The 12,291-nt window shown below is 51.2% G+C and overlaps 2 protein-coding genes across 2 annotated transcripts; one reads left to right on the top strand and one right to left on the bottom strand.

The window, feature by feature from the left end:
* Nucleotides 1–267: 267 nt before the first annotated feature.
* Nucleotides 268–6,316, top strand: CFB (complement factor B). The gene is made up of 18 exons (XM_017655215.3): nt 268–500; nt 589–822; nt 1,243–1,428; nt 1,570–1,743; nt 1,968–2,069; nt 2,174–2,310; nt 2,608–2,746; nt 3,045–3,176; nt 3,438–3,539; nt 3,631–3,768; nt 4,264–4,361; nt 4,496–4,613; nt 4,825–4,978; nt 5,082–5,158; nt 5,338–5,450; nt 5,555–5,687; nt 5,764–5,813; nt 6,107–6,316. Exons 1-18 carry the CDS (start codon nt 371–373, stop codon nt 6,260–6,262), a joined length of 2,373 nt encoding a protein of 790 aa, XP_017510704.1. The 5' UTR covers nt 268–370; the 3' UTR covers nt 6,263–6,316.
* A 144-nt stretch (nt 6,317–6,460) lies between these two features.
* NELFE (negative elongation factor complex member E) lies at nt 6,461–12,208 on the bottom strand. Its single transcript, XM_017655219.3, has 11 exons — nt 12,078–12,208; nt 11,567–11,649; nt 10,120–10,189; nt 9,873–10,018; nt 9,337–9,411; nt 9,174–9,211; nt 8,684–8,991; nt 8,431–8,575; nt 8,229–8,283; nt 7,881–7,983; nt 6,461–6,631 (listed from the first exon to the last, which is right to left on the bottom strand). The coding sequence occupies exons 2-11, from the start codon at nt 11,639–11,641 to the stop codon at nt 6,534–6,536; spliced, it is 1,113 nt and encodes a 370-aa protein (XP_017510708.1). The 5' UTR covers nt 11,642–11,649; nt 12,078–12,208; the 3' UTR covers nt 6,461–6,533.
* Nucleotides 12,209–12,291: the final 83 nt, after the last annotated feature.

Here is a 12,291-nt window from a genome sequence, read left to right as displayed (position 1 = left end):
CAAACAGTGGCTGGACTCTGCTCTATAACAGAGTCAACAGGGCAGTGAGCTGAGGGCTTATTTCTGGTTCCTAAGGGGGCAGTCTGGGCTTGCTGGTGAGGAACTGGAGCTGAGAGGTGTTGAAGGGGAGAGTCCTGGATCATGGGCAGCAAAGGGTGGGGCTTGTGCAGTTTCTATTTCCTTGACTGGTGGCTCAGTGGGGCCCTCCCACTTGGACATTCCGGAAAGTGATGTGGGTAGGGCAGGGTGGGTGAGCTGCAGGTGCCAGAACACAGATTGCATAAAAGGCTGGAGGTTGCTGGGGACAGGGGAAGGGGGTGCAACCAGGCCCAGATCTGGAGTTTCAGCTTGAACACTGAGCCAAGCAGAAATGCAGTGCAAGCCTGGGTCGGCCATCCGGCCCCCAGCCCCAGCCTCCCTCCTGCCTACCATCGCCTTGGGGAACAATCTCAAGTCCCGACTCTGCCTGGTACCCATGGTTCTGGGCCTCTTGTTTGGAGGTAAGCGAGGGTCACTGTCCCCATCCTGATGCCCCCAGTATCCCTCGTTGGCCTTGTAAGGCCGGTCTTCACGAGCCTTTCTCCTTAGGTGTAGGCGCGACACCATTGCCTGTGGCTGGGCCCCAAGGCCTCTGCTCTCTGGAGGGTGTAGAGATCAAAGGTGGCTCCTTCCGGCTTTTCAAGGAGGGCCAGGCACTGGAGTACGTGTGTCCCTCTGGCTTCTACCCATACCCTGTGCAAGCTCGCACCTGCAGAGCCACAGGGTCCTGGAGCTCCCTGCAGACCCAAGACCAAAAGATGGTCAAGAAGGCAGAATGCAGAGGTTGGAGGGCAGTGAGGGTGGGCATGGGCCAGCGGAGGGACAGAGCAGATGGTGGCCAAAGTCCAGATTAGGGTGAGATTAGAGTGGTGTTGAGACCAAGCAGACTAATGAGTTGGGCTGAGTGAGAGTAGGAGCCTCTAGGGTTGGGGAAGGAGGGAGGAGGAGAGGGAGCTAACTTTTACTAAGCGCTTACCCAGTGCCAGGCTGCTCTGGCAGTTAAAAGAACATTCAGAAATAGGGAGGGAGGAGCAGCGGAACTCTGCACAGCTTGAGGTACCCTCCATGACCAGAGGTTAGACCCTGCTCCTGGAGGGCCAGGAAGTCACTGTTTCTTGAGACAGGGTCTCTAAGACCAGGAGGGACACCCTAAAGGGCAGCCCTTCCCTCTCAGTAATTTGTATTTGTCCCCCTACCCCAAAGCAATTCGCTGCCCAAGACCACAGGATTTTGAGAATGGGGAGTACTGGCCCCGGGCTCCCTACTACAATCTGAGTGATGAGATCACTTTCCACTGTTATGACGGTTATACTCTCCGGGGCTCTGCCAATCGTACCTGTCAAGAGAATGGTCGCTGGGATGGGCAAACGGCCATTTGTGATGATGGAGGTGAGAAGCGTGCCCTCTGTCCACAATGGAACCCTCCCCTAACCACACTCCAGCCAGGGAACTGGCATGGTAGCTCTGGTGTTCTGCCTTGCCTACCGGGCCTCAGGCTTCAACCCTCACCTCCATATCTCACACTTGCAGCGGGGTACTGCCCCAACCCAGGCATCCCCATTGGCACAAGGAAGGTGGGCAACCAGTACCGCCTTGAAGACCGTGTCACCTACTACTGTAGCCGAGGCCTCACCCTGCGTGGCTCCCAGCAGCGAACATGCCAAGAAGGTGGCTCTTGGAGTGGAACGGAGCCTTCCTGCCAAGGTGACCCTTGACCTGTGCGCTCAGGTCAGATCCTGCTCTCCCATTCTCAAGTCCCCACACCAGGGACTGTCTTCTTCCTTTACTGTAATCCAGATCCTTCCTCACTTCTAAACCTTCCTTCTCACTTCTGAGACCCTCCCACCCTGGAAACCCACCATCCATCTCTCTGATCGCTGTGTCCCTGATCCTTCCAGACATGTGACCTGATTTTTGATATCTCCCAGACTCCTTTATGTACGACACTCCTGGAGAGGTGGCAGAAGCCTTCCTGTCTTCCCTGACAGAGACCATAGAAGGAGTTGATGCTGAGGATGGGCACAGCCCAGGTTTGAAGGCAGAGAGGGGAGGCAGGGCAGGGAACTGTGGGAGGATGAAGAAGGGGTCAGACAACCCTGCATGCTGGAGCCTGAGACTCTCTGGTGGCATCTAGGGGAACAACAGAAGAGGAAGATTGTCCTGGACCCCTCGGGCTCCATGAACATCTACATGGTGCTGGATGGATCAGACAGCATTGGGGCCCGCAACTTCACGGGGGCCAAGAATTGTCTCAGAGACTTCATTGAGAAGGTGGGACCCTCTCCTCCTGAGTGTGGGAACCCTGAAGGAACTTAACTACCCTACCAAGACTAGTGCTCCCAGACTCTCTGAGCCACAGGGACCCAGAAAATTTCCAGGTCCTATTCTGTCCCTTTTACTTGAAGCAGTTTCCTGACCTTTAACCTAGACTCCTCCATGATCCTCAGGGTGACCAGTCATCCCTGAGTCTCTTACTATGACCTTCCTGTCCCAGAAAAGCTGCTGAATTTTCCCAGCCATAGTGTTCTTTCAGTGCCATGACCCCTTCTTTGCTCCCCTCACCCGCAGGTGGCAAGTTATGGGGTGAAGCCAAAATATGGTCTAGTGACATATGCCACAGTCCCCAATGTTTTGATCAGAGTATCTGAACAAAAGAGCAGCGATGCAGACTGGGTCACAGAGAAGCTCAACCAAATTAGCTATGAAGGTCAGAGGTCAGGGAAGGGACTGGTGGGAGGTTCACTTTGGCGTAAGAGAGGTCAGAAGGTTTAGGGTGTGGTGGGGTGTGCAGGGCAGGGAGGACCACTCTGTAATCCATGGTTGGACAGCAGGTCATTAAGGAATGGGGTTTAGTGGGAACTTGTCGGGGGCTGAGAGGGTCACTTTGTGGTCAAAGAGCAGTGGGGTCATAAAGCTAAAAGATGTTGGATCTCAGGAGCTGGTAGGCCTCTGGGGTTCAAGAATGCTTGGGAGACCAGGTGAAATGATCTCTTCCCTTTCCACAGATCACAAGTTGAAGACAGGGACCAATACCAAGAAGGCCCTCCAAGCAGTGTACAGCATGATGAGCTGGGCAGGGGACAGCCCCCCTGAAGGCTGGAATCGTACCCGCCATGTCATCATCCTCATGACTGATGGTCAGACGGGATCTTTCTCCTGCCCCAGACTCCCTCCCCCAATACCAGCATGTGGCCACATGTCATGTGTAACACTTGATCTAACCTGTGACCCTTTAGAAGGAGGAACTCTACTTGTTAAAGCTCTCTGTAATCTGTTACTTTCATCCGCTCCCCAACCTGCCTACCCAGCCACGTGTGTCACTGATTGTAGCCAGTTTATCTCCCTTGATCATCTCTCTTCCTTGCCTCCTGCCTTCACAGTCCCTGTCTCTTCTGCAGGCTTGCACAACATGGGCGGGGACCCAGTCTCTGTAATTCATGAGATCCGGGACTTGCTGGACATTGGGAGGGATCGCAAAAATCCAAGGGAGGATTATCTGGGTGAGTTTTATTGTCCAGGACCCAACACCCCACTTTCTCAGCAACTTCCCCTTGGGGCCTGGACACTCACTCTCCCCTTTTTCTCCCTCAGACGTCTATGTGTTTGGGGTCGGGCCTCTGGTGAACCAAGAAAACATCAATGCTTTGGCTTCCAAGAAGGATAAAGAACAACATGTGTTCAAAGTCAAGGACATGGAAAACCTGGAGGATGTTTTCATCCAAATGCTTGGTAGGAAGATATCAGGTGTAAGATGATCAGAAAAGTCAGCTGTCCCCACACCCCCAAAGGTCACTCATTCCTCTCCTCCTGAAGCCCTGGCCATCTGGGAGCCTTTCTCATTCCTCCTCCTTTACTTCAGCAACGCTGTTCTTGTTTCCTGGCACCATCCCACTCCCTGAGCTTAGGATCGCAGAGCTCTGAACGACATTAGAGATCTTTCCCTGTCCCTTGTTTTACAGATGTGGAAATTGATGCTGAAAGAGATCTAGGGACAGCGAGCTAGTAAGTTGGGCCTGTAGGCAGCCAGGTCTCTGATCTCTCAGTCCCAAATCCTTTTCACTGCTCCAACAGTTCCTTGCCCTCAACGCAGAGAAACAAGTGCCCCTGCCTTTCCTTTCCTACTTACAGGCCTCAGGTCCCAACATGTAGGTCTCCCTCCCCAAAAAGTTATTGCCACTTGGAAATGAAGTGCCCCAGCTTTGGCACATTGTCCTTTCTTGCCAGATGAAACCCGGACCTTGGGTCTCTGTGGCATGGTTTGGGAGCATAAGAAAGGTACTGATTACCACAAGCAACCATGGCAAGCCAAGATCTCAGTCACTGTAAGCATAGTGCTCTGGTGGTGGGGACTCGTGGGAGGTGAGGTGAGGGTGGAACAGGGGCAGGGGAAGAGCAAAATCTTAGATTGTGGGCCTCATGGAAATTGAGCTTTCCCTCTCTGCTGTTCTGTTCCTAGCGCCCTTCGAAGGGACATGAAAACTGTATGGGGGCTGTGGTGTCTGAGTACTTCGTGCTGACAGCAGCACACTGTTTCACAGTGGAGGACCAGAAACACTCGATCAAGGTCAGCGTGGGTAAGGATGCCAGCGAATCAATCCTGAGCTCCAGCCACACTCTCCCAGCAACTCTTACCACTTCAAGAGCCACAGTCCACTGGCTCTCCAGGCAGCTCGTTCCCTTGCATACTGGGCCAGTTAGGGATGAGGCCTTGGGAGTTAGGGATGGCAGGGGGCTGCCCACAGAGAAGTGTGTGGTCCAGAGATACCCACTTTCTTCTTGCCTCAGGGGGAAAGAAGCAGGATTTGGAGATAGAGGAAGTTCTGTTTCATCCCAAGTACAACATCAATGAGAAAAAAGCAGAAGGAATCTCTGAATTTTATGACTATGATGTTGCCCTGATCAAGCTCAGTAAGAAGTTGAAATATGACCAGACTACCAGGTGAGCCATCTGGATTCCCAGGGAGAAGAGGCTGAGAAAGGTGGGGCTGGAGGACTGGGGGCCTTGTCTGCCATCCCTAAGTTTCCCCAAATCTCCCTAACAGGCCCATCTGCCTGCCCTGCACTGAGGGAACAAATCAAGCTTTGAGGCTTCCACGGACAACCACTTGCCAGCAACAGAGTGAGATATATTCAGGGCGAGCAGCACGGGGAGATTCCAAGTGGGCAGGAGCAGACGGATGGCCAGCCTAGTCCCTAGCTCACAGGAAGGGACTAAGGGATATCTGCTGAGCAACAAAGGCAATGAAGCGATGGTAGGGGAGGGAGTGCTGAAATGACCCAGTCTGTTCATTTGCCCAGTGGAAGAGCTGCTTCCAGCAAAGGATATCAAAGCTCTCTTTGTGTCAGAAGAGCCCAAAGATAATAAGAAGGTGCTGGTTCGGAAAGAGGTCTACATCAAGAATGGGGAAAAGGTGAGGAATGTGGAGGCCTAAGGAGGTCCTCTAGGGTGACATTCTTCCTAAGCAAGCTTTGTTCATCACCCCTATCTCCTTCATGCTTCCCACTTCACCTATAGAAAGCTGGCTGTGAAAGAGATGCTCAACACGCCCCAGGCTATGGGAAAGTCAAGGACATCTCTGAGGTGGTCACCCCTAGGTTCCTTTGCACTGGAGGGGTGAATCCCTATGCTGACCCCAACACTTGCAAAGGTGAGAAGCAGCTTTCTGGCTTTTTCACATTCCTGAGACCCAAGTCTTTTTCCTTATAGCTTCTCCTCCCCTGTAGGTGATTCTGGTGGCCCCCTGATTATTCACAAAAGGAGTCGCTTCATTCAAGTGAGTTTCCCCTCTCCTATCTGTAGGGAGACACCAAGCAGTCAGCACCAGCCCCAAAGCAGGAAAGTTCAATGCATGTGGCTGGAAAGCAGAGGGCAGAGCCTGCTGAACTTAGGACTATTTCTTGAAGTGGCCAGCCTAGGGCCATGTTTCTGGCCTGTGTGCTAAAGAGGATAGCATTGAGCCAGGTCCCTAGTCTAATTCTTCCAGGTCAGTTTAGATGCAACTGGAGCAGTCCTGGGACTAGGAAGGAATTCTACCAAATGATCAATGGCACCCCTGGCTCTCTCTAGGTTGGTGTGATCAGCTGGGGTGTAGTGGATGTCTGCAAGGACCAGAGGCGGTTACAGCAGGTGCCTGCTTACGCCCGAGACTTTCATATCAATCTTTTCCAAGTGCTGCCTTGGCTCAAGGAGAAACTGCAAGAAGAGGACCTGGGTTTTCTATAATGGGTTTCCTGTTAGAAAGGGGCATGAGATCAAATTAAAACAGCTGTGACAATGTCTGTGTTCAAGATCCTTTTGGGGTGAGGGAGTGGGGAGTGTGCACTGCCATGCTGTTACAACTGAGATAAAAATCCAACAGCCATTTTTAAAGGCTCCGCCCCAATCCCAAGTGCTGAAAAACCAGAGGCTGAAGGAGATGTGTGAGTTTCCACCTCAGTGTTTTACTGAGACCAGCGTTGGGGCAGATGAGGCACAAGGAATCCAGCTCCATTCCCTAGAAGCCATCCACAAGGTTTTCCTTGTAGACATCATCACTGTAGACAATTTGGGTCCTCTTGTCCCGGTGGCAACCCTTAGGGCTGTTCTGGACAGCTAGTGAGGGAGGAAAGGGCTTGTTAAGACCTGAAAGAGAGCCCTGGTAAGAACAGCTCAATCGAGACCTCTGGCCCTTGGCAAACCAGTTCCCATGCTGCCCTCTGGTGGCTGGGATGGCCTGTCTCCCTGTAGTCCCCCAGGGTGGTGGCTGCCAACCCATCAGGATGGCAAGCAGTGTATCTGGCACAGTGGTGCATGTGGATACTTTAAGAGTATTTTGCTCTTAGAAACACCCCAAATGTTATTCACATGAGACATATGAATGATGTTAACCCACTACTTTTAATCAGTACATCAAAAATTAAAAATGAGAAAATCTCTATAGCCCTTTGTTGACATACTGGTCATTTCTGGGTCCTTCCTTTTGTCTGGGAATCCCTCTTTCTGCCCACTCCTTTGCCAGGAAAATCTATCTCAGGTAAAATGGGTTATTCATACTGAGAAATGCTACTCACCCTACCAGGAGAATTCATTCCTGGCAGAGCTTTGTACCTAACCATTCTTCCTTGAGCCTTGAGCTGTTCCTTCACATCCTCTTTCCTTCCTATACCCGCTATGTCCCTGTCTTCACCTCATCTGCAGGGATTCCAGCCCTTCCACTCTGGGGCTCAAGTGAATTCCCACACATACACCAGCCCGCCTGTTCTTGGATCTTTGCTATCTTGACATGCTGACCATTCCCTCCTTCTCAAAGCATGTGTCCTTTGGCTTCAATGACCCGGGCCCCTCAGCCCTCTGACCCTTCCTTCTGTCTTCTTTTTGCACTGTCCACTTCAGCCTAACATGTCAGGAGGGCTGAGATGTGTGAGGCACAAGGCCCTGCCTCCTAATATAGTCCCTGAATAGTTCCCAAGCCCAGTCCTGGGTCACTTTTTCTCCAAATTGTTTCCTCTGATTGTGCAGCCACCTTATGATACAGATGACACTGATCCAAGGTTCCATTCCCTATCTCAAACCTGAGTTCCAAATCCTCAATACTTATTTTATGAAACCAACTACATCTCAAAATGCACAAAGCCACATGAGATGCTCATCTTCCTCACCAACCTGACTTTTCCTCTCTGGTCCAGCTACTGCCTTGGGAATTATTTTCAATCCTTTCTTTTTCTTCTCCTCCTACCTCTGACAGAAGACCTGACAAATCCAGACCTCTGTCACCTCCAGGGAACCCAGGGACATGCTGGGGAACAAAAAGAAGGGGTGCACTGTGGGAGACAGGCTGGGGGAGGAAGACACTTGTTCTTACCGAGGGAGCCCCAGACAGACTTGCCAGTGGCAGCATCCAGCATGGGCTGTTTGCGGGCAATGCTGACCTTGAGCTGTATGGACTCCACCTGGGTCCCATTGAGCTGGAGCAGAAGAGGGGAGGGAACAGAGGAGGAGTGAATATTACAGACAAAGCAAAGGAGGAGTTCCAGGAGTTGCCATCCTAGGAGCAGACTGAGTAAAGATCTGAGAACATAAGGTTTCCTATGTGGATAGGGAGAGACTTCTCTGTCAAGAGGAAACTATTTCCTCCTGGCTTCCAACTATTTTAAAGAGAAAACATGAGGATGGCACGAGGGATGGGAAGAACAGATCTGGGAGTTCCAACCTCAGCAACAGCCTGATCTGCTGACTCCATCTTTTCATAGGTGACGAAGGCACAGCTGGGATGAGAGAAAACAGGGTCAGTAGAGGGGTTATGGGCTCTTCTGGACCCAACCAATACCAGTGTTTATAGGCCACAAGGCCACCTGGGCTTCCTCCCCCAGGTCCTCCCAGGATTTATCATCTTACCCCACTGGCATCCTTACTTTCTGGGTGGGTCCATGGAGAGGTCAATGATGTTTCCAAAGGGAGAGAAGGCCCCACGGAGAAGGGTGGGCGTCATGTCTTCTCCATACACGTAGAGAGTATTCCCCTTCCGAGGGGCCCTGCGTTCAGGGAATGAGTCCGACCCTATGGGATCAGGAAGAACAATCACAGATCTAGCCTACCTCACCCTCCTTAGAAAGACCCACCTAGACTCCATCTGAAGTCACTTTCCCACCAGCCAAGATCACGCACTGCGGAAAGGGCCCTCTCGGTCTCGATCCCGCTCCCGGTCTCGATCGCGGTCTCTGTCCCGTTCCCGGTCTCGGTCCCGGTCCCGTTCTCTGTCTCGGTCTCGATCCCAATCTCGGTCTCTGTCTCGGTTCCGCTCATGACTCCGGTCCCGGCTGCGGCTTCTGGGAGGGGAGGCTGAGGATCGGGCACCACCACGTTCTTCATAGCCCCAGTCAAAGTTTCGAGGGGGGCCATCACCAGCCCCTGGGCCTTCTGCCTCTTCCCCATCTGGCCCCAGTTCCCGAAGCCGATCACTGGAAGACACAAAGCTGGGGAGAGGCAAACAATGAAGATCAAAGGGGGGCTTTTAATTCATCTTCCCAAACTCTTCCAGACTCAATCTTCCTCTGCAACTCCAGTTCCTTCCATTCCAACCCCAAACCTCCCAAGGATCCAGACAATCTGTCCCCACTCCCCTGCTGGGACCCAGTCCTCTCTCTAACTTTCTGACCTCTCATACAGAGATTTCCTCTGGGGACGTCTGGATAACTGAAAAAGAGACCAAGGACATAGTTAACACGATTCCTTGTTGCTGGCATGTAGCCCCCAAAATGTAGGTCTCTCATCTTCCTCAATCCCTAGCCCCTCAGGGACAGAGAACTGGGAACCATTACCTCCTGCAGATCATCGTCAGCAGATATGCTCCTCTGGAACGGCTGGAAAGTTGGGACTGGCCCCTTCTCAGGGTCCTGGGAGGTGGGAGAGACCTACTTCAATGTGGGAGCAGGAAGCTGCCTAAATAATCATGGGACAGAGGGGGTTCTTCCTCTCAGCTTCTACTAGCCTATCTTTTTTTCCTTTTAATTCCTTTGCACATTTCTTATCTGATTATGTGTTTTTTAAATAAGTGACCTAGCATACACTTAAAAGTATTTAAACATTTCTTGAACCTGATGACATTTTCTGTCTGTTCAACTCTACAGAGGAACACAGCTCAAGAGCTCTAACAGACAGATTAGAGCTGCGGCATGTGTAAAATGGAGAAGAGTTTAGAAGTCATCCAGTTTCTTCATTCTATAGTAAGAAACCTGGAACTCAGAATGGTATAGCAATTTGTCCATTATTGAACAGAACCTACCTCTATTCCAACTTGGGAAGGATACCCTTTGAAGTCAAGGGTCCTCTGAACAATCTCTCTGCTTGTGCTCACCTTTAACTTCCCCTCTAGGGTTCGAGAACGTTTGAAGCCTGAGTTCTTGGTCTCGGCCTTGATGGCACTGATGGCTCCAGACTTCACCAGCTGCTTTGCCTGCTCTGTTGCTGTGGCTGTGTCCACTACAGGCTGCTCTGACAGTGCTGGAGTGGCAAGGGAAAGAGGCATTATGTTGGCCAGTCTGAGACACAGATCAGCCCGTGCCACCCACTTCCAGTCTGTCCCCATTTCCCCTATTACTCACAGCGTTTTACACCACCTTGGCTGGCGGTATTGCTACTACTTTGCTTCTTCAGTGCCAGCAATGCCTTTTTCTGGGAACAAGAGTGAGAAGAGATGAGTGAGTGGGGGGCAGCCTCAGCCCCCTCTGGGCACATCACTCAAGGGAACACCTTTCTCAGAGGAAACAATACAAATGGTGCCCCTGGAGTGGTACATTGAGGCAGCTCTGCTTCTTGCATATGGTCCTCCAGATCACCTATAGTGCCAGGGATACCTAATCTAGCCAAACCCTGGTCTCCAGAGGCTTTCCACAGTTTCATGTTTTTCAAGTTGAAGATAAGGAATTCAATCATGGCCCAGAACCCCAGCATATAAGCTTCAAGTAAAGTAAGTATAAGCCTTTCTTGGAGGCTTCATCCATCCACCCCCTGTATATTTAATGAGGACATGCCATTACTTTGTAACAGAGATATACGAAGTATGAGAAGTTCCTCCCCTTAAGAAGTTTACAGTCTGAGAAATAAAATGACTAGACTGAATTGTCAAGAATGACTATAACAGGTGCAGACTACTTGCTGCTGAGAGCAAATAAAATTTTCTGATACCAAGTGGCGGGCTATTAAATGGGGCCCTGGGTAGAATCTACAGATTGGGAGGAAAGGGCATTTTAGACAAAAGAAACAGAGTGGCAAAGATGCAGAGATAAGAAGGCTTTGGGAATGCATATTTCAGGACTAGTGAATAGTTCTATCTGATCAGAAAGGGATGCCAAGTAAAAGTTTTGTTCCACAGACATCATAAGCCACTTACAGGTTTTGAGAAAAAGAAGGACAGAGTTTTGTGTTTTCAATGGATCATTTTAATAGGAGTGAATAAGTCTGTCCAAAAAAATACCACTGAGACATTAGTTGAGAGACCACTACAACAGTCTAGGTGACCATCAGCAAAGATTTGATCTACTGAATACACAGGAAAATATAAATGCGAAAAACTACTTCACAGGAAGAATCAAGAAGACTTGGCAAATATTAGGCTCTGCAAATAGTGGAGAAGTCAGAGGTGAGATTTTGATTCCAAACACATGGGAGAACTGAATGCAGTCAGTCCTATTTGGAAGATCAAGAAAAGGAACTAGATTAGAACAGCTAGGAAGATGATAGCTTTAATTTTGGATATCAGTGAGACACTGGATGGAACCAGAAAAACCAACTTGGAGACAACCAGTTCTTAGGTGGTACTAAAAGCCATGGGAGACAACCCTATGGAAGACTGCACCCTATGGAAGACTGTACAGAAAAGAGAGAAGATATACACCAAGACTTGAAAAAAGTCACCTCTGAAGCTACACTGAGAGGTGGTATGTATGAGCTAGAAGAACCACCCCTCCCAAATCCCCTCACTCACCCAAGGTGTTCTCAAGGGTGTAGAGCCTGTGAAAGGTTGGGGCATGCCCCCCCACACTCCCTCACCTTTTTCTTGAGTTTGTTGAATTTCTTCTGCAGAGCCTCCTCCTCCTCGCTCAGTCCGGGGGGTATCACCAACATGGTGGCTCCTGGTTCAGGGGCAGGGCCCAAGACATCTTTCTCCACTGTCACCGCCCAGGGTTCACACACCGTCCACACGGTATCCAACCCCACCCCTTCAGGCCTGCCAACTCTTGCCTTTTCCTCTCCCTACCCCTTGCTTAAACCAGGCTGCCTTCCAAGACCCCACTCGCATCAACCAGTACTCCCTCTTCTCTCGAGTAATCACGGACACCAGCGCCTGGGGGTACCACGTAGTCCGGGAAGGAAGAAACACCCAGTCACCAAGACCACGGCACCAGACCCCCCTATCCCCGCTGGGGTTAGTATGGCAACCACGGGGTCTGAACGGCTGAGGAGGAAGTGGAACCCGCTTAGCGCTCTCAGAGCAACGATAAGGGGTTAGAAGTGAGGAGGAGCTCGGAAAAAAGGGGCGAAAGGTAGAAGAAGACCTTACCTGAGGGGGCGGCAACCGGGAGGTCCCACGGTCTCGGGCGGCGCCCGTGCGGACAGCGGGTATCAGGCTCAGAGCGATGACGTACGAGGGGCGCAGAACGCAGTAACCAAGGCGGCCCGAGCCGCAGACACTTCCGCCCGGCCTTCCACCCTCTCAGGTCAGCCCTATCGTAGCTCCCATTCACTCCTCCGGCGGGCTGTGCCGGAAATCGCTT

The sequence above is a fragment of the Manis javanica genome, chromosome 16 (genome assembly GCF_040802235.1).
Source record: "Manis javanica isolate MJ-LG chromosome 16, MJ_LKY, whole genome shotgun sequence".
Classification (NCBI taxonomy): domain Eukaryota; kingdom Metazoa; phylum Chordata; class Mammalia; order Pholidota; family Manidae; genus Manis; species Manis javanica.
This window is presented reverse-complemented; position numbering and strand designations above follow the sequence as displayed.

Bases quoted from the DNA above. Each gene is read 5' to 3' on its own strand.
- NELFE (XM_017655219.3), bottom strand. From the start codon at position 11,641: ATGTTGGTGATACCCCCCGGACTGAGCGAGGAGGAGGAGGCTCTGCAG. The intron at 9,412-9,872 runs GTGAGCACAAGC...CCCACCTCCCAG, and splicing joins CCCTAGAGGGGAAGTTAAAG to GACCCTGAGAAGGGGCCAGT. The intron at 7,984-8,228 runs GTTGGAACTCCC...CTTCTGCTCCAG, and splicing joins CAGATCAGGCTGTTGCTGAG to CTCAATGGGACCCAGGTGGA.
- CFB (XM_017655215.3), top strand. From the start codon at position 371: ATGCAGTGCAAGCCTGGGTCGGCCATCCGGCCCCCAGCCCCAGCCTCC. The intron at 2,747-3,044 runs GTCAGAGGTCAG...CCCTTTCCACAG, and splicing joins CAACCAAATTAGCTATGAAG to ATCACAAGTTGAAGACAGGG. The intron at 3,540-3,630 runs GTGAGTTTTATT...TTTCTCCCTCAG, and splicing joins TCCAAGGGAGGATTATCTGG to ACGTCTATGTGTTTGGGGTC.